At 39.6% G+C, this 27,652-nt stretch overlaps 1 protein-coding gene across 1 annotated transcript in view; it reads left to right on the top strand.

The window, feature by feature from the left end:
- The window catches only part of NEXMIF (neurite extension and migration factor), a 149,798-nt gene that overhangs the window by 119,271 nt on the left and 2,875 nt on the right, over nucleotides 1-27,652 (top strand). The window contains exons 2-3 of the mRNA XM_074359105.1: nucleotides 22,372-22,497; nucleotides 23,199-27,573. Coding sequence (XP_074215206.1) covers nucleotides 22,419-22,497; nucleotides 23,199-27,573 — 4,454 coding nt within the window. The 5' untranslated portion in view covers nucleotides 22,372-22,418. The remainder of the gene's footprint in view (nucleotides 1-22,371; nucleotides 22,498-23,198; nucleotides 27,574-27,652) is intronic.

Below are 27,652 nucleotides of genomic sequence, written 5' to 3'. Positions count from 1 at the left end.
GGCCACTCCTAAGGGTCAACTGATTCAAAATCTACATCCCTGTATTTCCCCATGAACCTTTACTATGGTGTAGCTTCACTTGGTATAGCTAAAGAGAGAATGAAAAGTAGCACATGAGAGGTGTTGACGATGAGACCTGTTTATTGCCATTCAACTGCAAGTGCTGTCTGTGCCACCCATTCAGGCATACCATAACAGAAACACTCTGCGTTTATCAGCGGTATGTGGAGAAATTTTGGCATGTTCATATTTTTGGAGAAATTCTTCTTCTGTTTGAATGAGTTTCCTTCTCTGTTCAACAGGGCCAGAATTTTATCTAAGAGAGTACAAAGGCCACCTGTCCTTTTCCAGGTAAAGTACTCTTTACATCTTGCCTCCTTGCCCTTGATCACTTTTATGGTTAAATAAATGAAATGTGTTTTCAGTATAATATCTACAGAAAAAAATTCCAAAGAAATCACTTAACTGCAATTAAGTATTTGGAAATCATCTAAGGTACCGCATAATTCTCCACAGTAATTTAGCAGATAATACGATTCTGAGACTACTGTGGCCACTCTATCAAAATGGAATCTCATCATGATACTGCCTTATCACTCCAAAGCTTTTTGGTGACAACTGGGTTACTGCAGAGATTTTAGATAGTGTTAGCAGCTAGACCTGCCACCCTGAAGTGACAGAGTTGAGCGCTAGTATATTCAACCTGAGGGCAGAGGTAAGATAGCAACAGACTTTGTCATGTTAATCCACCTGAAAATTTTTCAACTCTCCACAATTATTGACTGGAAAACTCCAGCTAAGTCCTTAGACTCAATTCTTCACATTCCAAAAACCCAAGAATGCCTCTCTGGCAGAACAATCTCATTAATGAGCAAGGCATGAGCAAAATGACAGGCTCTAAACTGATTGTGTGATGTGTTTGCAAATGGCAAGGTGCCTTTTATTAGATAGTATCAGTAGGAGTTCTGAATTGTTAATTACATGATCACATTTCAGACACTGTCTTAATAATACTGGCTTTCACCTTTTCAAGGCCCAGCATCCTGGCAAAAAAAAAAAAAAAAAAAAAAAAACAATTCAGACAAATTGTAGGGTAGGGTGGGGATGGGATTGCCCTATCTGATGGTACAATTATCTCAGAACTGTTGTAAATATTTTGGAACATTTAGTGAGCAGAAGAGGTGAATGATAGCAGAAAACTGGTTGAAACAAGAAAGTTGGGGAAATAGTTGGAGCAAAAATGAAACGGGGCCACTTAAGGATGGGGCAGGAAGAGAGGAATGAAGAAAGCATGGGTTGAGATAAGAATCTCCCTTCTCCTTCCCCCCAAAAAACCCTTGTCATAGGTGTCAAGATATTGCTGCTTGTCTATAGTCCATAGGCAAGCCTAATAGTTGACTCATTTGGTCTAAGTATACAATAAGATTTTTATCTAGGTGTATTATGAGGGCTAATTAACTGTCCCTTGCCCTGGGAAAAGATCAAAATGTGACTATGCAGATTTTCTTTTTCTTCATCTTGTACCTCATGATGGCATATGTTAGGAGGCATTATGCTGTACCTCTCTCTCCTGTGATTTATAAGCTTGATATTCCTGCCTTCTTGCATATATCTTGGTCTTTAAATGAGGCTACTTCCTCTGAGTCCTAGTGAGTTCTGAGGAAATTTGGGTTAAAGGTTCCATCACATTCATCTTATTCGTAACTAATTCAAGAAAAGTTCCTAATTCAAAACAGCGATGAGATATCACCTCACACCTGTCGGAATGGCTATTATCAAAATATCTACAAATAACACAGTAGAGGATGTGGAGAAAAGGGAATATACTGTTTGTGGGAATGTAAATTGGTACAGCCATTATGGAAAATGGTATGGAGTTTCCTCAAACTAAAACTAAAGTAGAACTACCAGATAATCCACCAATTCCACTCCTTGGTATATATCCAGGAAAAATGAAAACACTGATTCAAAAATATACATGCATATGTGTTCATAGAAGCAATATTTACAATAACCAAGATATGGAAGCAAACCAAGTACCCATCAACAGACAAGTGGATAAAGAAGATGTGGGAGATAGATAGATAGTTAGACAGACAGACAGATAGATAGATATAATGGAATATTACTCAGCCATAAAAATAATGAAATTCTGCCATTTGCAGCAGCATGGATGGACCTAGACAATATTATGGTTACTGAAATAAGTCATATAGAGAAAGACAAATACTGTATGATATCACTTATATGTGGAATCTTAAAAAATCATGCAAACAAATGTATATGGCAAGACAGAAACAGACTCACAAATACAGAAAACAAACTGGTGGTTACCAAAGGGGAGAGGGGAAGGCAGAGGAACAAATTAGGAGTATGGGATTAAAATATACAAACTATTATGTAAAAAAATAGATAAGCAACAAGGATATATTGTATTGCACAGGGAATTATAGCCATTATCTTGTAATAACTTTTAATGGGGTTTAATCTGAAAAATTTTGAATCACTATGCTATACATCTGAAACTAATATAATCTTGTAAATTAACTATATTTCAATTAAAAGTACCAAAGATGCCTAAACTACCTAAAGTATTCAAAAGCCTCATATTTTCAGGTTAGCTACTGTCTTATTTCTTCACTAAGAATGTTTTAGGTTGGCATGACAGTGTACTTAGGTACGATAAGTGACAACAGAATGAATGATCCCCAGAATATTTATTAAAAATTGACTATAACTCCTCTAGTCACCAAGGGTCTGATTTATTTCAAGGTACCTCCTGACCTATTAAGCACTCTTACAGCCACTGTTTCTCTCATTTGAACCCCCAAAAGCCCTGTTAAGTAGAAATGGCAGGGATATTCATCTTCACATTGCATGCTCATAGATTAATAAAGGTGATAAAACCATGACTAGAACCCAGAGCCCCTGACTCCTAGTCCAGCATTCCTCTTGCCTAGTCTTGACTCTCATGATTCATTCTGAGTTGACTAGTATCAAAGTACCACTTCGATCATGTCACTCTCCTAATTAAAAATGTACTGAAGAAAGGATACCATTCACAACTTTGGGGCCCACCCAGTCCCATCTCAACAACTTCATGTTACTACTTCCCTGATCCTTAGTATTCTCATATGTAAACAGAGATGATGATATTCATTTTTCCTGACCCACAGGGTGGTAATTTTCAAGTGTCAGGATGAATGTGATAGTTTTACTAAACTGTCAAGCCCTCTATAGCCCTCTTATCTTACTCACTTAATTCCTTAGGTTTAATTAGTACTGGGTGTGGAAAAATAATTCATATGACTTTCTTAGCTGTGCAGAAATCTGTTCTTGGATAAGACACTATTGTATTGGGGGTTTTTGGTAAGTTTGACCTGAAAAAACTCTTCAAATAAATGCTAGCTCTTGATTTCAGATGTTCTTCAGATTGGGAATCTACTGCAACCTCTTCTCTCCTTTTCTTCTTTCTTTCCTTTCAAGGGATGTTTTATATGTAAAGAATTCAACTGGACTTTTTGGATGTTACTGAATTGAGGTTGCTCTGTCAGTCTTGTGGTTAGTCAGTCGACTTTTACGGTCCCACCAAAGACTGAACCCTCACCCTCAGTCCAAGCATCTCAGAAGTCTGTGACGAGTGGCAGGATTGTGAGGTTTAGAGTAACTCAGTGCTGGTTTTAATCCTGATTCCCCTCCTAATAGCCAGGTAGGCCTGAAAGAGCTACTTAACTTTTCTCTGAGTTTCAGTTTTCTCATCTATTAAGGAGAGAATAATACATATCTCATAATTCTATTGTTTGAATTAAAGTAATAAATATGTTCAAAGTATTTAGAATATCACTCAATAAATGTTAGTTTCTTTCCCTTCTCATACTGTGAACATAGGGTATAGATACCTAAGAAGCTGAGGAGTTGAGGACTTTGGAATGAAAGCTTTAATGACACGGGGGTTTTTTTCCCCCAGGAGGTCCTGTTTCCCTCATGTCTACAGGTGAGCTTGTGGATAGATCAGTGTAGACTCTCCCACTGCTGGAGAAAGTCCTTCTGAATGCATATCTTAGGGGTGGGGAGGGTTCCCAGCATCATATCTGAATACTAATGACAGCATTATTATAGATATATATGCACAGCAAAGACATCATCTTTAATAGCTGTGTTTGGTTGAGTAACAGATTTAGAAAGTGCAGACTTTAATCTATGTTTTCTCCTGGGATTTCATCACCATCTGATTTGTTTTTTTTCTGGCTAAAAGTGTAATTGTAGCTTGATTCCCCCGCTCCCCTCCCCCACCACACACACCCCAGCCATCCTCCCAAGAACTAGCTGCCTTTTAAAAATCTGAATAAGAAGCGGGATCAGCATTTGGAAAACATGAGGTCATGGATACCTAAGGAGCTAAGGAGTTGAGGACTTTGGAATGAAAGCTTTAATGACATGGATTTTTTTTTTCCCCAGAAGGTCCTGTTTCTCTCATGTCTACAGGAAACAGATGACTCTAAGGATACTACATCAAAGCTTGATTTCTCCTTGTTGCATAGCTGGGTGAGGCAATAAGCAAGATAGAAACTGTCATGAATAAAAGAATCTCAACAGAGCAGGTAGTGGAAATAGAGGGTTTTCTCTTTCCCCAAGGAGAGGCTAGAAGGGTAAGGTAGCAGAGGCTTTTGTCATCAACTTTCTGGGGGCAGAAACCACTGGTTCCTCTCCCCTCTTTCTTCCCTGTCCACCTAAACACCCAGTTGGATTCTGGATTCAACCTTGTGATGTCTTGAGATTGACAGCATCAGTTTGTCAGGATGTTGGGGAAAGGCAAGATACGGTCACCAGGATAGCCCCTAGTGGAGAGGAACTAGAGGTGAGGGTATATACTAGGGCCATGTAAAACCATCCAGTCTGCAGCCATGGGGGAGCTTAGCTACATGGCAGAGACCAAGGGTTTTCAATTTATCTTAAACCATGTCCCACCATGTTCTACAGCCCTTCTTCCACACAGCAGTACTTTACAGGCATCAAATAGATTGTGAGAACTTTATCATTCCCATTTCTTTTGGTACTACAAAATATCTTAGAGATAAATAGGGAAGATGAAAAAAGGACCAGACTGCTCCATTCAGGTAATTCTCTTCTACCAACCTGTTGAGTTGCTTCAAAGCTGGTTTCTGTGCCCCCTGCCTTGAACTATCCCCAAGATCCTGGGGATTCCATCACCCAGCTTAAGAGCATCCTACAGGAATTTTTTAAATGGTACTCCAGGGTGGGGAGGAAGAAGAAGATGAGAACTACTACTTTTGAAGACCCACTATTAGCCAGATGCTGTAATACTTTATATATATATATATATATATACACACACATACATACATACATACATACATACATACATACATACATACATACATAAACCAGTTAACTCTCACAGTAACCCTATAAGGTAACTATTACAAGCATTCCCCGCTTTTTGAAAGTTTACTTTCCACCACTTTACTTCAAAAAAAACCTACATTAGTATTGGTTTTCACTAACCAAAATAAATCCAAAGAGGATTTTCACTTTTACCAAAAAAAGTGAAAAGGGAAAATAGTGTTCAGCGTTTGTTTTGCAGTGAGCTGTTATATAGGCAGTGTGCATCCTGATCAATGAGAGGAGCACCACCAAGCTCCTTCCCAGGAACCACACTCAGCATCTCAGCATCAAACCACCACAGCTTTGAACTGTGTTTGTGAGCATCTGTGCTTTATCTCAATTTATTTTTTGTATTCATTGGCAAGATGTGTCCTAAGGTAATTGCTTCTTAACTTTATGCCATTTTGGCTTATGAAAGTTTCCTAGAAATGCTCTACTTTCAGATAGCAGGGAAAACCTGTAGTTTTGTTTGATAGATGAGGAAACTGGTGCTTAAAGAGTATAAATGATGTCCCCAGCATCACATAGCTACTGAGTAGCAGAACTGGGACTAGAAGCCAGCCTGCTGACTTCATTCAATACTGATTAATTTACTTTCCTCATCCCTACTTCTGTCTCCAAAGGATGATAGCACTATTTAGGTATTAGCTATTATTATCATTATCACTGTTATTATTATATCATGTACCACTTGCCTCTAGAACTGAAGTAGGTATAGAGAGAAAAAGAAATGAAACTGATATTTACTCAGCATTGAGGCAACATATAACAGTAACTGATAGCTATTTTTGGACTATAGGCCTAAGGTTGATTTGGGATCTTTGATTCCACAGCCCAGATTTATTGAAATAAATCTGATCTATGTAATGAAAGATTTCAAAGTAGTCAATTCTGATGCTAGCCAGCACCACCATCATGCTGGAGCCATTCCCTAAGCCATAAAGTGTCTCTTGTCCTGTCAATACACATATGAGACTTGAAGATTGTGAACAGTCAAAATTTACTGGATGGTTAGGGCAAAGTACATTTGTTGTCTTGAAAACCTAGAGTAGCCATGTGCCACTAAATAAAATTTATGAAGTCGACATTAAAATATTTTTATTATAAATGTGCTAAAATAAACAATTTGACAAAGATATAGAGTATGCAGATGTGGGAGATGATGGGATGTAATATAACTGGTCTGGGGCTGCATTCCCAGGCTAAAAGCAGGTTTGTGTTTTATTTCCATCTCTCTGCCTTAATTTCCTCATCATTTCTGAGGAAGCTGTTTGTTTCTTTTCATAGTGTTGGCATTTGGTTTTCATTTTAATTTTCAGGGTATGTTTGTACTTAATTGGCACTGTGGCAAGTTCACAGCATGTTGTTTGCCTTCTGCAAACCTTGATTTTAGTGGAGTCTGTTCTAGAACGGAAACTGAAGAGTACAGCAGGCAATAAAATGCAGCCAAGTGCAGTGTCTTGTCATTGGGCTTTCAAACTCTGGGCAGAGCCCTGGAGAAGTATGAGAAAGCCTTCGTGGAGAAACACTTTTTTTTTAGGTTGGGAGGGGAAGTAGTGCTAATGTACTGAAGGCAAGAACCCTCATCTACTAGGCCAATTTGCATGTATCTTAATTGCTTTGGAGAAACTGTTATGACTGGCTGAGAAAAAACTCTAGATTGGTTCTTTAAGATTTTTAAAAATAGCATTCCTCCAGTGCCCAAAGCCCCTTGTTTCTGAGAGAGTCTCTCTGTCCCCCCCCCCCAAAAAAAAAAAACTTGCCTCAAGATGGTTTGAGTCCATGGACAGGCCATGCTCCTTGTTGCTATAGGCCTATATCCAAGGTGGTACTTTATGCGAGACTATGGGAATGTCTTCTCTTGTTCCCCTTCTCACAGACATGGCTGAGTAGCTTGAATAGGGCCCAGTTTTATTTGCTTTGGTGTATTTGCTTTTATATCTTTTTAAAAGTTCCTTGAATTTGTTTCAGATTTGTACAAATTACTGTCTTACTGTCACATTGAATCATAGAGTATTAGAGCCATCTAGTCCAGCTTCTCCATCCAATGCTCAAATACGTTCTTTAATGTCACTGAATTTTTTGCTCAGCCTTTGCTTGAATACATCTGGTGAGGTCACTTTTTTCCCTATGCCCGTCCCTCATCACCCATTTCATCTTTAGACACCTCTGTTGATCCATATGTTGAGCTACAATCTTCCTCCCTCAAGTTACTTCCCATTGTGGTCTGACTAAACAAATTTAGTTTCACTTTTTTTGTGATAGTTCTTCAGGTATTTGAAGACATAAAACACATTTCTTGAATTTTCTTCCCTAAGTTTAACATCAGTTTTGGGTCCCCTTGTTCTGGACTTTTTCCTCTAAATAAGTTCCACTTTGTCTATATCCTTTATCAAAGATGATTAGAACATACATTTGTTCCCTTTCTGCCACCTTAATGACATCAAGTATCCCATGTTCAATTTCTCCTTTGTATTTCTATGGATTAATCATTTTTTAATGTTAGGTCATTAGCACTGAAAGACTATTTTAATTAAAATGCAAACCTTCAATGTCTCCTTCCCACCAACCCTCCTCCCTCCCCAGGAGACAAACATTCTAATTTGGCATGACATTATCTGGCCTAACAGTGCCTGGCATATGAAGTGCCTAAAAGGTCATCTTCCATTGTTTTAGCCTTCTGGAGTAGTTGAGTTAAGTTCAAACTCAGGATGTTTTTGAAATCTTAAATCTCTCTGGGGATGTTTTTCATAATGTCTTTGAACTGGATAACACTACAATAAATGAAGTTTGCTGCACTGGATTAAAAGGTTATTTCCCTGGTGTGTTAAGCTAACAGAAAAGATGAAACTTCCTGATAGGCCCTGGATGTCTCTGGCTACCAGTGCAGCAGTCCTGCCTCCATTAGGATTCTAAACTCTACTACTCAGTGAAAACTTTAGCCAGGAAACCACTCACTGAACTGAATGTTGAGTGCCAGCAAGGTGAAGAAAAGGAGTTATAGAAAGAGGCAAAAATAAACAAGAGATAAAGGACTTCATAAATGTAACTTGAGCCCAGGTAATAAGAGCCAAAGACCAATGGAAAATCATTATTTGAAATTAAGAATAGGGAAAAAAAATCTTGTATAAGACCAAAGCCAAGCAAAAAATGGACAATGAGCAACAACAGGCAGAGTTATACCAGTAAGATAGAATACTGAAGGGATAGGAAAAGGGTGTATATTCTAGGGAGTGAAGATAACCCACAATTAAAAGTGAGGACATGTACTCAAATTACAAATACTTTTGGTTATAATTATTTTTAATTTTCTGTGATTTCTGCAAAGAGTTCTATGAAGTGCTAAGCCAGGCATCCTAGGTGTCTATTATAATGAGAGCAAATAGGTAAAATATGGTGTGTGCATACCATAGAGCATTACGCAGCAGATAAAAGCAACAGGTTATATATACACATTGAAATGTGAATGGGTCTTAAAAACTTTATTCATAGTAAAAATTAAAAGAATAGGATCTATAGCATGATACCATTTTCATAAATTTTTAAAATATACACACAAAACAATATACCTTGTAAAAGAATACATACAAAGATAAACATTTACCACATTAGAATAATTGCTTATGAAAAAGTGTAAGAATAAAAGAATAATGGCAAGAAATAAGCTTTGCTTTGATTACTAATGAATTGAGGAATACGATGACATCAACCCTCTGCGCCTGAAGCCAGTAAGATAAATAAAAAGCTAGGCTAGCCTATATAAATAGAGAAGGTGACTAGATGATTAAGGAGTAAGAGTAACAATGCTATCTAATAGAACTTTCTTTGATAATGAAAATAGTCTGTATCTTGCTGTCCAATATGGTAACTATTAGCCACATGTGATTACTTAGCACTTGAAATATGACTAGTGTGACTAAGGAACTGAAATTTTGATTTTATTTAATTACTTTATATTTAAATTTAAATACAGCTACATGTGAAGAGTGAGTGCTGTATTGCACAGTACAGGTTAGAAGTTGCAAGTGAGCCCAGATATTGGCACATAAAAGATAAATAGATCCTATAGTTGTAGACAATACTCCTTCTAAGAAACACTTGGCACTATGAGCAGCTGAGAAGAAAACAAAGGAACCTAAGAAAACCAGGATCACTAGAAAATAACAGCACTTATCCTTGCCTTCTCCAGGACTTTTTTTTCTCATCAGTAGGTGAATCTCCAGAAGCCTGGCCCTGAGAGTTCTTTCCTACTGTGGACTTGGCTTCTGAAATTGGTAAGAGTCCTGCAGAGTCAACTGCTGCTGTTCAGCAAATATGGGCTTTGGAACTGCATGTGCAATGGGTGTTTCCTATTTAGACTTTAATGAGCACAGTGCTCCAGAATGCCATGTTTATGGCTTTAGACATTAGCCAGGATTGGCTTGGGCTAAGGGCTGGAGAAGATACCCCAGGAAGCTATTTCAGAGATTCTTTTAATGAATTGCCAGTGGCAAGAATAGAGATCTATAGTGATAGATGATTGCAAGGCTATTACAGAATTGCAACTAGAATAACAACATACCTATTCTTAGGCCTAACTCCTTTCTCTAATATCTCCTCACCTTGTACTCCTATCCTTCCCCTTGTTCCTGGATAACCATTCCAGGTCTCATGTAGAAAATTAAAGGATTAGGGAGGTGCCAGGATGGCAGAGTAGAGAGACTCACGGCTCACCCTCTCCCACAAATACACCAAGAATTACATCTACAAACCCATTGAATCACACAGAGCACCTGCTGAACTCTGGCAGAGTGTCTCTCACTTCGACATAAAGGAGGAGTCTCACAAAATCTGGTAAGAGAAAAAAGAAAACAAAAATAAAAAAGAAAATCAGTGCAGGACCAGTCCTGACAGGAGGGAACAGCAAAGGAAGAAAGGCACTCTCACCCTGTGGTGCCACCTCTCCAGCCAGGATGTCATCAGGGACAGAAGTGAAGCTTCTGAGGCTTGGAGGAGAATGTGGAAACAGCTTGGCAGACAGAACTAAGGGGAACTGGCACGGAGGGTCCCTGTGATCCCCAGCCCTAGACACAAGTTGGCAGGGACAAGCCAGGACTGGCTGCTGGAGATCTGTGTGGAGCATGGGGAGAGGGCTTGGGCCCACTGCACAGAGGCAGCCTCAGGGGACTGGAGGGAGGTGTGAGCTCTGGCTGGGTGTGTGTGTGTGTGTAACAGAACAACCTGAGACCCCTATAAAAAAGCACCACTGTTGGGGTGGGGGGGTGCAACACAGCCACACCATAGCTGCTTTCTCCACTTGGCTCCTCCATTGTTGGTATGTTCTCAGGAGAAGAAAGGTGGGACTTGGTCATAGCCATCACTGCTGTGCAGAGGTGGGGCAGAAAGCTGAATCCATTCCCAGGGGCCCTACAACTTCACAGGTGAGACTGAGATTTGTTTACAGCCCCAGGCAGAGAGGGCAGATTTGCTCTCTCTGGACCCTTTGTGGACCCGCGCCTCTGGGATGAACAGGCAGTGAGCAGAGTTCTGGCACACAGCAGGGACGAGTATGGTTATTTACAACAGGCTAGCATACTGTACCATATGTGGAGGCAGGGCTGGGGTTCTGCACTGACCCTGTGGTGCACCACAGACTCAGGTGTGTGACTGCACACTTGCTATAGTGGGTCCTAGCACCTGACATTGGCAAATCTGCACTGGTGGTTCCTGGGGCCCAGAACCTGGGGACACCAGAGCAGGTGGCCAACATTCCTGCAGCTAAGGTGGGGACAAAGGCAGTGTCAACAAGGAGTACTTTGTAAGCCTGCATAACAAGTGATAGACAACACCACAGAGGGCACCTCACAGTGGACATCTCCTATAGACTCTTCTTCCCAGCTGAAGCACTCCAACCCTGCCTACACACAGCATGGCTCAGAAACTGGTCTAGAAGCCTCTATTCCAGCAACAGAGGAGCAGACCCAGCCCCTGTCAAGGCTGTGACAACCACAGAACAAAAAAGGAGGCTCTGCTCAGCAGCAACAATCAGGGCAGGCTCTGATCACCATAACACCAACCACACCCCCAATCAAACGGATAACAGCCAACATGCATGGAAGAAAGACATGGCAAACATCCATACTAAGAACAAACCTCACAACAAAACTATTAGATGCACACAGTCTACACAGCAATGCTCCCACTTTAAATAAAAACAAACAAACAAAAAATAAAATAGCCCTTAAAGACCACAGAAGATAACTGATACTCCATAGTGCCAGAGAAATATAAGTAAAATGAAGAAGCAGATGAACCACTCCCAATTAAAAGAACAAGAGAAGTCCCCTGAAAGAACAAGCAATGAGATAGACCTTGAGAGTCTACTAGATCATGACTTCAAAAAGGGGATGATAAAAGCACTGAAGGAAATAAGAGAGACTGTGAATAGAAACAGAGAATATTATGAAAAGGAAATAGAAACTATAAAGAGGAGCCAATTTAAAAAAAAACAAAAAACAGAACTCTCAATGGCTAAGAGCCAAGCTAAAGGCAGTCAAAAGCAGACTAGATAAAGCAGACAAACGAATACATGACTTAGAAGACAGGATAACAGAAGTCACCCAATCAGAACAGCAGACAGAAAAGCAAGTAAAAACCAATGAAAACAGTATAAGAGACCTATGGGATAATATAAAGCATGCCAACCTATGCATAATAGGGGTCCCAGAAGGAGAAGAAAGAGAATAGGGGATTGAAAAGGTTTTTGAAGAAATCAGGACTGAAAACTTTCCAAACCTAAAGAAGGAAACAGATATCCAAGTACAGGAGGCACAGAAGGTCCCAAACAAGAAGAACCCAAACAATAAGAACCCAAACAGACCTACAACAAGACATATTATAATTAAGATGACCAAAGTTAAAGATAAAGAAATGATTCTAAAGGCAGCAAGAGAAAAACAAAGAGTTAGTTACAAAGGAACCCCCATAAGGCTTTCATCTGATTTCTCTACACAAACACTGCTGGCCAGAAGGGAGTGACAAGATATATTCAAAGTCCCGAATGAGAAAAAGCTTCAACCTGTGATACTCTATCCAGCAAGACTATTCTTTGGTGTAGAAGAAGAGATAAAGAATTCACAGACAAGCAAAAACTAAATGAATTCAGCAATACCAATGTAATCCTAAAAGAAATATTGAAAGGTCTATACTAAATAGAAAAGCAGCAGGAAGCTATAGAAATGGGAAAACCATAATTGGAAATGTGATAACTACAATGAGTTGCAAGAGAATAAACATGATGATGTATTAAAAAAAAAAAAGGACGTCAAAATCATAAAAGGTGGGAGAGGAGAGCAAGAAAATATTTAATTTTTTCTTTCTCATCTTTTTTTTCTTTTTTCTTTTTTTCTTCGTTCCTTTTAGTATGTGTTTGAGCCTACGTGACTACCAGTCTAAAGCAAAAAGATATAGTAAAGGGTTAACATACTTGAAAAACAGGGTAACCAAAAATCGAAAGCATACAATAGAGTCACAAAAATCAAAAAGAAACCGAGGTAATACAAGAGAAAATTATCAAACCACAGAAAGAAAACAAAAAGGAAAAGAAAGGAACAAAGAAGAAATGTGAAATCAACTGAAAAACAAAGTCCAAATGGCAATAAACACACATCTATCAATAATTACTATAAATGTCAATGGACTGAATGATCCAATCAAAAGACATAGAGCAGAAGATTGGATAATGAAACAAAAGCCTACAATATTCTGCCTACAAGAGACCCACTTTAGAGTGAATGACTCACATAGATTGAAAGTGAGAGGATGGAAAAAGATAATTCATGCAAATGGAAATGACAAGAAAGCGGGAGTAGCAATACTCATATCAGACAAAACAGACTTTAAAACAAAGGACATAAAGAAAGATAAAGAAGGACACCATATAATGATCAAAAGAGCAATACAAGATGAGGCTATTACACTTGTTAACATATATGCATCCAGTATAGGAGCACCTAAATATATAAAACAAATACTAATAGACATAAAGGGAGAAATTGATGGGAACACAGTAATAGTAGGAGACTTTAACACCCCACTAACATCATTGGACAGGTCATCCAGACAGAAAATCAATAAGGCAACGGAGATACTAAATGACACAATAGAACAGTTGGACTTGGTTGATATTTTTAGGACATTATATCCCCCAGAAACAATATACATTCTTTTCAAGTGCTCATGGAACATTCTCTAGGATAGATCACATACTAGGGCACAAAAGAAGCCTCAACAAATTTAAGAGGGTAGAAATTATTCCAAGCATCTTCTGTGACCACAAAGGCATAAAACTACCACAGAAAAACAAATAAGAAAATTAAAGGAATATGAGAAAAATTCTTCTAGTGGGAGAGGGGTGCATCTGAATATATGACATTGAGTTGCTGGGTGCCTTTGTGGGGTTATTGGAATTTTTCTTTCCTGTGTTGAATGAAACTTCTATAGCAGTTGTAACAGTATTTTTGTAAATGGTCAAACTCATCTTAAAGCATATTCCTCTACATATAAGTAGCTATACAAAGAGATACCCTGGTGGAGTCCACTTACTGGTGAAGGATGTCTGGGACTTCTGACCTTTGGGAACGACAGATCTCCTGTGTGAAAAGTTCCAGGCATTTACCAGCCTGTCAGTTTGAGAGTAGCTATCAAGCTCTACTACAAGCACATTTGCAAAAGGAGTGTGAGGAGAGGGAGGTGGAATCTGAAACAGTAGTCTCACCCCTTGCTAGATGTTGCCTACTAGCTGTGTATTTAATAAGAGCAAGTCCAGAGTTAAGGGGGAGGTTGCACTTATCTTCCTGGAGTGATCAATAATGGATTCATTTTTTCTAAGCCTTGGGCATAGGGATCAGAGAGATTTTTTTCCCTTTGGTGAAAGAAATATTAATTGGACCAATATCTGAAAGACCTATCCTAGAGATTGACAAGGCTAGAAGAATAGTTTGAAAGTAAAATCAAAATATAGAAGTAAATATTTGAGCCAATCTAAGACTTGTCACACTGAGAGATACCTTCTATGCCATGATACTCCTACCTCTCCTAGACTACAAATGTCTTGGCAGTAGAGCTTGTGTTTCTCACTTCTGTTTTTCTCATGGCATAGTCTAACATATAAAACAAGCATTTAATAATAGTTTAAGTAGTTAACATATGTCCACACTCATGTGACAGTCCAAGCCTTCCACTAGCCATTTGTACTGGTTTCCACATAAGCAAAAGAGGTGAGGAAGTAGGGTGCTCAACTAAGCCCCAGATCCATAGAACATCAATGTTGAAGGATGCTCTTCTTCACTGCTTCAAATAGAGGACAGGTACCTCTCTTGCAAATACACATGCTGGGAGAGCCTTGGAACTCTCTCTTAAATTAGAAAGGAAGGCCAGAGATTTAACCAATAGTGAAACTGAGGACCCCAGTTGGTTGTAACAGCTAGCTCATCATCTCAAGGGGAGACCCCAGTAGGACCAAGACTGATTCCAAATGCCTGGGCCAGGTTAGCAGTATCATTTTGCTCATGGGCCGGTTTGTATTGATTATGTTTTATCTTCAATTTACTTGGAACCATTTACAGATGATTCTTATCTACTTACTAAAAATAGCTATCTGTCAGGAAATCAGATGTGCCTGTAATTCCTTAGGGGTTCTAAATAAATGTAGTAGTTAATTTGATGTTTATTTCTTTATATTCTTCTTTCCTGCTTTGTGGGTTAAAATGAAGTAAGAGATAAGTAAAAGACTATAAAAGAAATCTGCTATGATCCCTTGGGACTTTATCAAAAACATTTTTACTTGTGATATCCCTGGTCTTTCAGACCCACATACAAAATTTCAAGGGGTGTTTTAACTAGGCATTATTATATAGTTGAGTTTATTTTAGCACTTTCAGATCAAATGAATGCCCAGATCTGCTTGTCTTCTGACTGGTTCAATATGCAGCATTCTGCTTCCACAATGAGAAAAGAAAGGAATCATGATTTTTTGAGTATACATGAGCATCGTGTGTGTGTGTGTGTGGTGGAGAGAAAGATGTTGCTGGAACTGGTGTACCTGAAGGTGACAGCACAGAGCTATAGAATCCCAGAGGCTGGAAGAGCAGTGCCTCCTAGCCAGATGGATTTGGGTGGGTTTGGCTTTTTCCCCACTCCTTTCCACCACCCCCCTTCTTGGGATAAGCAAGGACATCTTTCTTATTTGTGATAGCATTTCATCCAATAAAGACAAACAAAAAGTTAGTAGCCCTCTAATAGTGGTTATTTTATATTTCACCTAATAGGTAACTTGGTGCCATGAGGCTATTTCCAAGGATATTTTGTGTTACCAACTCACTGTATGACATTAGGCAAGTAGTAGTTTCCCCTTCTTGGGACTTGGTTGCCCCATTTGTAAAATGGGGATTTGGGGACTTGACTATCTTTCAATATCCTTCTAGCACTGTGGTTCAGTGATTATATTTCTGAGATAATTTAATAATGTTTTAAATGCAATTAACAGGCTAGATGAGTAGTAAGAAAAGATATTAGAAACCATATGGAGAAAGTTATAATATAATTCATCCGATAGTTATTGCACTCAGGCATTAAATGTAACTTAGTGCTGCCTAGCAATGAAGGCACTCTGTGATTAGACACAATCCTTGTATAAACCATTTCTCACAAAGTGCCAGGTATGGTCCTTCCAAGGACCACCCATCTTGCACACATCAATGGATATTCCAGGTTAGTCTCTCTGTACTTAATATGCCATTGTACTGCCCATATGGGTCTGGCAATAAGAAGAAAGGGACTCTATTTGGAAAGAAATACCCCATTCTTGATCCAACAAACAGTGATTTGACTTCTCTACCACTTGTTACCTGGACTTGAGAGAGAAAGCAGGCACAAATCCTGAAAATAAAATTATTTTGCAAAGGCAAAGGGACTCTGAGATGTGCCAGTAAACTTCAGCTACCTATGGTCTTAAAGTTTAGAAATTAAGACTAGTGGCGGGGCTGGCTGTTCTTACTTGAGCCCATGAGTGCCTCTCCTTGTTTCTGTCTACCCCTAATTCAGGTCTTAGTGCATATTAGGTTTTGTGCTTTAACATAGACAATGCATTTTCATATATTTTCTCATTGATTTATGATCTTATGCACTTTCTCTTTTTGGAAGTTTCTTTAGAGTGATGTCACAAAGGATGGTGTAGATAAACATACTGGAGGAAGGAGAAAGAAGGGGAAAGGAGATGGAAATGTTGAGCTACTGAGCTAGGACAAAAGTGCAGCCACTATAGCTGCTGCCCAGGAGCCTGATAGCAAAAAGGAGCCCTCCCTTGGACTGGTGCCTACCAAAAATGAAGGCAGGTGGAACATACAGAGCCCTGTCACCAGCAGCAGCATTCTATTTCCTGCCTCTGGCAGGATTGGGACAGGAATGCACAAAAATCAGAGGAATGTGGGAAGGGACATGAGATGGAAGAGAGTACAGTTCCCTCGGGTGTACATTTTAGGCTCATCTCAGTATCATACAAAACTTAAATTAGAACTCTTCATATATGTGATGTTTTCCTTATACATTGTACATTTCCTTGTAATTTTTAAGTGAAAAAGCAAAAATTAAATGAATTATAGATTGCTCAAAGCTAGAAAGATCCTTAGATATAATCTATTTCAACTCCCTTATTGTATAGCTAATAAAACACAGGACCAGAGAGGGGAAGGAGCTTGTCTGAGGACACCCAGCTAGTCACTGGTTTTACTTCATCCATTGTATGATACCATTTCTTCTTATATGAGTTTTTTGTGTATAACTTTTGAATTTTGGAATCTTTATCATGAGAGATGAAATAGATTCATACTGTACTTTTGAGATATATAGAATTTTTTAGATTTTAACTGTGATTATCTCTTTTTAATGTGTCTCTCACCCTTAGTATTTTTAAACTTACATGGCTCCTCATTCAAGCATGTTTTCTATACTTAAAAGCATCATACCTCCATATTTCTAACTTAGTGTCTTGAAGTCCTGGTAGATATTGCAAAATTGAATTAGCCAAGCAGCATTATGGATAAGAACATGCTCCCTGTGCTATTGCTGATTCTGTCATCCATCAACTGACTGAAGCTGAACTGGGAAGAATTAGACTAGGTAGATCTTGGCTAGGCTAACCTGGGAAACCTCTGTGCATCTGTTTTCTACAACAGTCCCATCTCCTTGATCCATTTCAGTCCCTAACCAAACCTGTAGATTCCCCATCTATAACGGCTTGCTGGTCAGTTGCCTTCTTTCCAGTATGACAGCTAAGACCCCTTGTTGGCTTCATTATCCATGTTGGACCTGACAGCCAACTTATTACTCACTTTGCTTTATTCTCAGGAAGATCCTGGCACTTGTATTTCTGAAGCTACTCTGGCCTGGAATCCAACCACGCCTAATTCTTCTTTTACAGCCATCTATTAACTCCTTAACCTCTCTCTTCTCTCTGTATGCTGACTCCTGCTCCCTCACCTGCCACATCTAAATCATTTTCCAAACCTATACAACACACCTCTGCAGTTCTATTCTAATCTAACATCTCCTTTTCCATTCCTATTTCCTCTTCACTAGTTCTAATCTTATGGACCACTCACACCTGAACATTGTCTCCTAACCTATTTCCTTACCTCTGATTCTCCCACTCTCACTGATCCTTATGTTCTAATCATAGCATTCCTCTGTTTGAAACCCTTCAGTGTCTTCCTAAATTAAGATTTAGGTGGCCTCCACAATATAGTTCTTATCTTTTCAGCCATATCTTCTTGTATGTACCTGATATTTTAGCCAAACACTACTGTTCCCCAAATTCTCCCCCATCTTTTCTTACCATTCAACAGCATTGTCCAATCAACTTTTATAGAGTACATACAAAGTTCTAAGCACTATGTAAGCTAATCCCTGTGGAGGTGAGAGGTGCTTAGTCTTTTGAGGATATCAGATATAAAGAAGTAATGTTTATATAAGATGATAAACACAGATGAGATCAAAGTTCCTTGGGAACACAGAGAAGGGAAGAGAGTAATTTTGTTTGGGGTAGGGAGAATCAAAGAAAGTGTCAGGGAAAATTTAAAGAGGAAATAGGAGAGAGAGGTGAAAGAGAAGCTGAAAAGGGGAGAAAGGGAAGGAGTAGAGGAAAGGGAGAGAGTGGGAGAAGGCATTCCAAGCAGAGAAACTATCAAGTTCAAGATGCCTGCAAGCAAAAAATGGTCTAGCATATTAAGGAAACAGAGAGGATTAGAATGTTTGGGAGTATTGGGGGAGATGAACAGGATGAAAGGAGAATACAACTTGAGAAGTTGAGGATTGATTGAAAAGGGTGTTACATTCAAGGCAAGTTGTCAGGCCTATGATTCTGTAGCAGCTGTTTAGAGGATAGACTGGAGTGAGGAGAGACTCATGGTATTTCATGAAGTTCCTTCAGCCTGGAATGCCTTTCTCTCTTGTATACTTCCCCATCCTCACCTCCTGAAAGACCATCCTTCAAGGTCCATCTCAAATGCTGCTGCTGCTAGTGAAGCCTTCACTAATTTCCCTCCTCCCTAGAACTGGAATAATTTCTCTCCATTTTGAACTCTTATAGAAACTTTTTGCCTTTCTTTCAGTGTATTATACATTTATTCAAATTTTATTAGTTGTTTTCCCCAGTAGACTCTGAGCATCTTGAAAAACATGGATCTAGTCTCAGTCAACTGCCTTTTCCAGTGCAGCTTCTGGTACACTACCAAGACCACAAGTAGTACCAAGTCAATTTGTTGAATTGATTTAAACTGATATTACAGAGATTAGTACTACTCCAATCACAAAGGCTATGTTGTGCCAGGTCCATAGGCAGATTTACTTTCTTGCCTTGCTTTTTTTCCAGTTGGAAAAGGCCAAGGACAGCCCCCAATATGAATGCTGATGTGGGTCATCTAGACTCTGAGACCTGTGCCTTCAAGGCCTTTGGGGAACAGGATATGTGAGCCCTCTTCAGGCCCAACTGAGGGGAAGGGCAAGTAAGAGAGGTTGTTTTTCTGGTTTAACAGCATTTTCTTGCTTCAAAATGCCTGTCTTCAAGCTAATGTTATATTGATGCCATTACACTACATAATTTACCATGATCAGCAAAGCAATTTGTTGTACATTATTCTAAAAGTGCTAATCAATTTTAGCTCAAAATAGATTTCAATAACCCCACAAAATTTGTTGTCCTAAAATGCTGATCAGTGGGGAAGAGCTAAAGCAAGCCTAGAGCTGTTTGTACTGTAGCTATAAAAATTATAATCCATCTCCCAAATCATCTTTGTAAGCAGGTAAGATATAAATAAATAAAAATGTGGGAAAATATATACCTTTAAGTTGTCTTATTTAGAACTGAGATTTGAAAAGTCATAGGAAAGGACTAAAGGATTGTCTGCTCAGGGTATAGCCTTTTAATTCTGTAGAAAAAAGACCCAAATAATTGATAATCATTAAATTAATATCTATGAGAATATCTATGTTAGTATCTAAGCTAATATCCATGATACTCGATTTGCCTTTTGAAAAAATGAGAACCTAGTAGGACAAACCATACAAGGTGATTTTGAGTACAAAATGAGATAACTTCTATAACTGTATCCAGTTTCGCACCTAGTAAGTATCCATTCCCTTCCTCTCCACTTCCCAACTTATTAAGCTCCCATCTACCTCTTCTGTATCTTTTGCCAAAGCGTTACTTCCTCTATTCTCAACTGTTTAAGATTACCTTTACTTCAGAGCCATAAATCCTGAGTGCCTGGTCAGATTTTTCTGAGAGGAAACTTATGTTCTTAGGGAAATAACATCCCAGAGTAAATTTACAATGACACTAATATGTCCCATGACACACTGTTCTTGTTGTGTCCGACAAGATTGGATAATTCTTTTTTTAAAAAACATTTTTATTGATTTATAATCATTTTACAATGTTGTGTCAAATTCCAGTGTAAAGCACAATTTTTCAGTTACTCATGGACATATACACACTCATTGTCACATTTTTTTCTCTGTGGATAATTCTTGATACTTAGGTGTATTGCTTCTGTATGTATTTTATGGTACATTAATTTTTACTAATAATCAATACTTGTCTGAGGCAGCTGTTCTTTATTTCATTACCTGAAAGGGGTAACCTGTGGAAACATATTTCTACAGCCTTGTTTTGGCCAGAGGTTGGAAGTGGTAAGGATTATAAAGAAAGCATTTGTGTTTTAAGAAAAAACATCTGATTTCTTGGTCTGGAGACTTGGATTCCTTTGATAGATCTACCATTATGTTATTTTGTGACCTTCTTTTATTTTTTGTTTCTCTGTGCCTTGGTCTTCCTGGTGATAAAATCAGCCTTCCTGGTAGTTAGCCTTAGGCATAAGGGACAAGAAGACACTAAAATATTGAAATTTACAAATAATTTGCCTCTTATCAAGTCCCTGCCAAGATGCAATTAGTGAAAGGGTCAAAGAAGAATAAAATGATGTCTGAGGTTCTACTGAGTTTCCTTTTAAGAAAAGAGACACAGACAACCCATGATGACGGTATGATTCCATGTTCCCATACGGTCCTCTCTGAAGCAGAGGCTCAGCTATCTGATCTGTACATTTGATTCCACCACAAATGAGCCCTCGTTGGCAAAGGATGGGGACTTTGACATTGTTAGCCAATCCCCTCCACCTTTTAGAAATCTCTAAACCTCCTTTCTGTGTAAATACAACAAGTAAGCATCTCTTTCTTTTTTCCCTGACACCTGTAGTTTATTGAGTATTCTCAAGTCAGATCTTGTATAAAATAAGAAGAAAGTTTGGCAATTATGATATATAAATGTTAGGGGAAACCCAGGATCATTTTTTAAGCTGGATGATTACTTAATACAGACTTTTTATTTTACAGAATAGGAAATAGGTCCAGATAGGTAAAGTTAAAAGATTGAATCATATAAAATTGAGTCTTGTTCCCTCAATGCTGGACCTACCTTTTACAGTATATGCATGTATCAGGATAAGTGAGTATACAGTTGAGATTCTTATAATAGCTGCTTGGCCATCAGTAAAGCAGTCTGTGCTTTTTAATAAAGGGATGGATTCTTGGCTGAGGAAAAGGTATAGGAAAAGGGGTGTTGGAATAAATAAGTATTTATAGATGTTGTGGTGGCACATGGCAGATGCCTCCATCTCAGGTGGCTGTGTCTCCTATCATTTTGCGTATACCTAACACCCAGGTAGGTGGGCAAGAGGTGAGGGGCTATAAATATATGTTCTATGTACTAAAAATACCAGATGATGCTAGGACTTTTTCAAAAATTCCAGATCTTCTTTGTAGTCATATTTAAAAACTCTACTGTGGGCTTAGAGGGATATTTGTCAAAACCAGAGTTAAGGTCATGAAAGTCAAGAAACCAAGGAAGGAATTCTCTACTTCTTCCATCCTTAGCAGTCAAATTTTAAGCACAGAGAAAATATTAGTGTGAAGTATATGTGTGTATAAATATGAACTAACTTGTTTTTTAGGAGCTTCAGATCATCTGGAGTAGAAATGAGGCAAACAGAAATAAAGCCAACTCCACATGTACACACCCCTTATCTCAGATTACTCTGGGCTTCACTTTGTGTTCTTTCTAATTGGATGACCATGATTAGGTTAAATGTGTTACTATCTGGAGGAAGATGTAAGTTTGCCTATTTCCTCAGATTTTAGTTTTGAATAGTATGGTAGCCTAGAGGGGATAGAAGGCTCTAGAATGTATGAATGGAGTGTGATTTTCCAAATTGACTTGTATGGTAGGTCTAAACTATGAAACAAAAACAAGTGGCAATGAAGCCAATCTGGGCACAGGTAAATTCCAGTGAGCCTTTTAAGATCTCTCTATCTGAAATAACCTTAAAACAGAGAAAAAATTAATGACTGATATTATGTATTTGAAATTTGCAGGTTGGACAGCACTTGGACTTGGAATGAAACAATAAGAGGTTACATTCATGGATAACCAACAAGAAAAGGCTGTCATTGCCTCAGCCAATGGAGAAAACACTCTGATTAATGGGGTCAAGGAAAATGGTAAGGGAATTTAATTATAGTACAAAATATCTCTCCCAGTAGTCCTTTGTTATTACTATAGATTTTCAGGATCCACAAAGTTGGGGCAAGTTAAGTCTAGGATGCCTCTGAGATAAATGTTAATCCTAAACTTTATTCCTCCAAATCTCTAACTGGGCTTCTAGGGTCTCTAAGAGGTATCTAATCCAATCCCTTTACTCTCCCAAATCATCTCTATAAAATGGATACTTAGGTCCCTCCATATTCCTAGTGAATTAGAAATATGCTCTGATGTGAGGCTTGGAATGTCTAGATTCAGTAGGAACTTCCAGAACAGAGGTGAAGTCTGAAGGTTAGGACTATGCCTCATAGCTCAAAACTGTGAATATCCCATCTGATCATTTCTCCACCCTGAAAGCATTGACTTTCCAATTGATCAAGCAATCCAATCCTTTCCTCATTTCTGAGGAGAACTCTGTATGTGTCTGAGGAAAAAGCTGAACCTAAGGAATATTATTTTTTACTCACATGGATGTTCAATATAAAATCAGGGTTGTTCTTTAACTATGTAGTTTCTAGTTATAAAGTTAAAGAAGCTGAAAAATGAAGCTTAGCTTTTATATAATAAGAGTAAATACCAGAAACTGATCAAGGGAAAGAGAGTTAATGAGTCTGATCTAAGACCTTTAACTTTATTTGTCATATCTTTCCCTTTTTTCCAGACTCAGAGGAGCAGGATGTGGCAATGAAGTCATTTGCAGCTCTAGAAGCTGCTGCACCAATCCAGCCTATACCAGTGGCTCAAAAAGAGACTCTGATGTATCCCAGGGGTCTCCTGCCTCTGCCCTCTAAGAAGCCCAGTATGCAGAGCCCTCCCTCTCCTTTGGGCCTGATTGAAGCACCTGAGCATGCTGCTAACAGTGCTTCTGTGAATGCCATCTCCCTTACATCTGGTGTTGCGAAAGGCCTGAACACATGGTCACTGCCCAATGAGTGTGAGAAAGCTCCATTTGCCATAATGGAGCCTGCAGGCATGTCAGCTCTGAATGGGGACTGCCTCATGCAGCCAAGCCGGACTTGCTTGGGCTGCTTCATGGAATCCAAGGATGCAGTAGATCCTGAGCCAGGGATCAGTCTGAAAGTCAGTGATCTAAATAAGGATTATGAAACCTGTGCAGTATCTGATATAGGGATTCAGTGTATTAATGCGGGAGAAAATATGAAATACGGAGAGCAGCTGCTCTCAGACCAGCTCCTAGGCTTCCCCCTGCACAAATCAAGGGCAGGAGATAGACGAGAAGCAGAGAAACCTGACATTGACTTGGAGGATACAGCTCAGAAAAGTTATTATGAGGCATTACTATTAGATAAGTGCAATACAGAAGAGGCTTTGCTGGCAAATTCCAATCAGGATTGGGGTTACTTTGAGACTTTCATTAGTGAGAGTAAGATTGAATTGCTTGACCTCTGTTCCAAGAATGAGCTGTCTGTCAACCTGTTCTCTGAAGAAGATGTGGATAACTACATGTTTGATGATGATGAGTCAACACTGGGCAGTGATGTCTGCTCCCTGAAAATTCGATATGAGTCCTTCCAGGACAATGTTCGAGACAAGACCACCCTTTTGATGCAGGAGGATGCCCAATTCAACTTTTTCCCCAGTGTCTTTACTACCTGCCCCAAGCGGGAGTCTAAGAGTGGGGCTCTGAAGCAGGGCAATGATCTTTCCCAATTCAAGGTCCCTGATGTGAGCATTATCTGGGGGGAAGAAGATAAAAACTTGGACAAGAAGAAGGGCAAAGAAGAAAGCCAGGAAGACAAAGGTGTAGAGAAAAAAGATGGAAAGGATAATGGAGAAAAATCTGCCTTAAATAAACCATGCAGTGGAACTGAGGTAGGGCAATTTAAGAATCCAAAACAGGACCATCTTACCAATTCTTTGGAGGCATCAGGGAATTTCAGTGATGACAGTTCCTTCATTGAGATCTCCTATGATGCCATGGGGGAGATCAAGGACTGTAGCCGCTATATGGCTAGGGACACTAATTCTGGCAGCTCCTCCTCCCAGCAGAACTACGGGCTGCGAGCCAAGAGAAAAGTCAGGTACAGTGAAGATTATCTATATGATGTTGACTCACTAGAGGGTGAAAAAGTAAGTGAGAGGAAGGAATGGCTTCCAGGTGGTTCTAAAGAGGAAGATGATGATGAATGGTGTCCCAAAAAGAGAAGGAAAGTAACCCGTAAGGAGCCCCCTGTTATTATCAAATATATCATCATCAATCGCTTTAAAGGTGAGAAGAACATGCTGGTGAAGTTGGGTAGGGTGGATGCCAATGAGACAACAGTGAATTTGAATGAGAATCAGCTCAACAAGTATTCCAAGCTGGCCCCTTTGAAGGGCTTCTGGCAGAAGCAGAAGAAGCAGAGAAACAGCAACACAGATTCCAACAAAACACCTTTATGCCAAAAACAAAGCTTTGAACCAGGTAGCTTTGAGGTGTCATTCCTGCCACCTGCTCGCAAACGAAAATCTAAACTTGGCAACAGGCATAGGATTCAAAGAATCCCATCCATGGAAACTTCAACAAGTGCTAAGCAGGTTTCATTCTGCAATGATGAGAGGCAAGGTAGTAGTCGTAAAGAAGATGGAGGCCTGAAAGGTATGCTGAAGTCAGCAGCTCTGGCAGCCCCCGGCTATGCAAATGGATCACATTTAAATGACATCACAGGCCCTGACTCAGTGAAAGTCAAAGCCCACGATGCACAATTTAAGGGGCCAGAGAGAAAAGTGCTCAACAAAATCAAATTTAAAAGTGAAGCCAGGTTAAAATCCAAGAAAATCAAAACTGGGCAAGAAAGCAAGCCAGTTGTTCAAATGAGCCCTCTTTTGGAAGACCACCCCTCCAAGGCTAATTCAAAGAATGAAGCTATTCTTGGGACCTCAAACAATTCACATCTATCTGAATTTCATGAGACAAAGGTTGTTAAGAATTCTACTTTCCTACCAACCACCTGTTCTTCTGAAATGCCTTTATCATCTACTCATGTGGCCAACAATATACCTGTTATCCCTGGAGGGTATCTACAGACATTGTTAGATGCTTCCGACTTGTCAAACAATACTGGTATCTCATATTTCACTCACCAGTCTCCAGGGCAAAATGAAAGCAACCTCACTCAAACAGAAAAATCATTTGTACCTCTCCAGCCTGAGCAGGACTGTGTGCTTTCTTCACCCTCCGAGTCTGAGCTGCTGCAATCATCCCAAAACTTCAAAATGGAATCAAGCAACTATGGAAGTGTGTGGCCCAACAAACCTACTTCTGGATCCCAGGAATTCATGACTGAAGTCTCAAGGGAGGTAACTCCAGCCCAATCCAGTGAATTTGGGGTCTCCCAAGTAGTCTCCATAGAAAATAACCTCACAGCTACAACATACAATCCAATCTGCCTCAATAGTGGTGGCAGTAGTTGCAACAAGGTCCTATATGCCTCTGTGCAAGACACCCAGCTCCCATCTGATGACTCTTATCAATTATGTCACTTTAATAATGGAGAGATCTGCTTTCCTTTCCAGCAGGGCCCAGTCAATCTGGATGATGGTCGGCTCTTTAGCTTTGATTCAATGGCCACAATCTCTGTCAACTCAAGCAATTATTGCTCCTTTAGCTTGAAATCCTGTGAAAAGGATGGTGATGATGATATCACTGATGACTTCTTGGCGCATTGCAGCCCCAAGCTGGTGATCCAGCAGAGCATTGATGAGATAGCACCACTAAAAGAATCCACTGACCTTCTGGATATCTCTAACTTCACTCCTGACAAATTCCGCCATTCTTCCCTCTCAGAGATGTCTCCACCTGACACCCCCAATCTTTCCCCTCAAATTACCAGATGTGAGAGTATCAAGACACTAGGAACACTAAAGGGGTTCCAAGAGGGTATACCAGGACCACTGGGCAACATGGAGAAAATCAAGTGGGACTGCAGTACCCTTTCACGGCAGGTCCAAGTGGATGATGGATTTACTTTAAACAACCATCAGTTTCAGTTCCATATGTTCAATGATGAGGATTCTGTCAGCCTTCTCCAAAAAGCCCCTTGCTTATCAACGTTCAGTGATCCATCTGGTCAAATGAATACCAACAACAAGGTGTCGAAACCAAGAAAGAAAAGTTCACCGAGCAAGAATGGGGCTATGAACCCAAGCTCTTCTCAGAAAAACAGCAGGAAAAAGTCTCCCAAAGCCAGCAACAAAGGGATTGAAAAATCACCTGGCAAAACCTCCCGCCAGGTCCCTAAGTCAACAAAGAAAGGAAAATACATGGCTGCAATCAGTGGAGAGAAAATGCAAATTGGCATTAGTTGTGGGGGAGGCCAAATCAACAGCATATCCTCCACAGGGAAGACGTTGGCTGAATGTATCCAACATGGCGGCCCTGTGGCTTCTATGAAGATGCCAAGTCAGAAGGGACTTTCTGGAGATTGGTCTTTGGGGAAGGAGAGCCGCCCAGGCTGGAGTGACATGAGCATAGGCACCAACACCAACAACCTTCTGGATGATGACCAACGAGAATTTCAGGAGCCTTCCTATATCTTGTCCAACATTGCCTCTGGTATGGCAGATGTGCAGAGATTTATGATGGCATCCATAGAGCCCCTTTGGGAACCCATGGAGCACCGTGGGAACCCCAATGTATTCTACTCCCCTGAATCCAATAGTCTAAAATTAAAAACCCTCAAAATATTGGCTGGGACACCACAGGAGTCTAAGAAAAAGGTCAACAGTGGCTCTCCAGGAGCCACTAAGAATCACAGGTCCATCAAAGGTGTGAGTAAAAGCAACGGGAAAGCAGCGATAGGTGATCCTGGTCGTGCAAACATACCTGGTTATAACGAGGACTCTCGCTCTGCCTTCTTTGATAAAAAGTATAATAACCTGAGCACTTTAGGCAATAACGGACCAACACACAAAAAGTTATATCGTCACAAAACCAGCTCCAAGGCCCTGAGAGATGAGAAGTGTAAGGGAAAGCGCATGGAGCGAGAACAGGTCCACAAGGATGAGGCTGGGACAGCTTCTTTTGAAAAATTGAGGTAATACTGCACCAAAATGGCTGAGATGAATCACCCTTAGCTTTCCCACTACCTGCTAAGCCCACAGTCTCTCATTTTT

The sequence above is a fragment of the Camelus bactrianus genome, chromosome X, assembly GCF_048773025.1.
Source record: "Camelus bactrianus isolate YW-2024 breed Bactrian camel chromosome X, ASM4877302v1, whole genome shotgun sequence".
NCBI lineage: Eukaryota > Metazoa > Chordata > Mammalia > Artiodactyla > Camelidae > Camelus > Camelus bactrianus.
The sequence above is the reverse complement of the archived record's forward strand: the minus strand, read 5'-3'. Positions and strand labels throughout refer to the sequence as shown.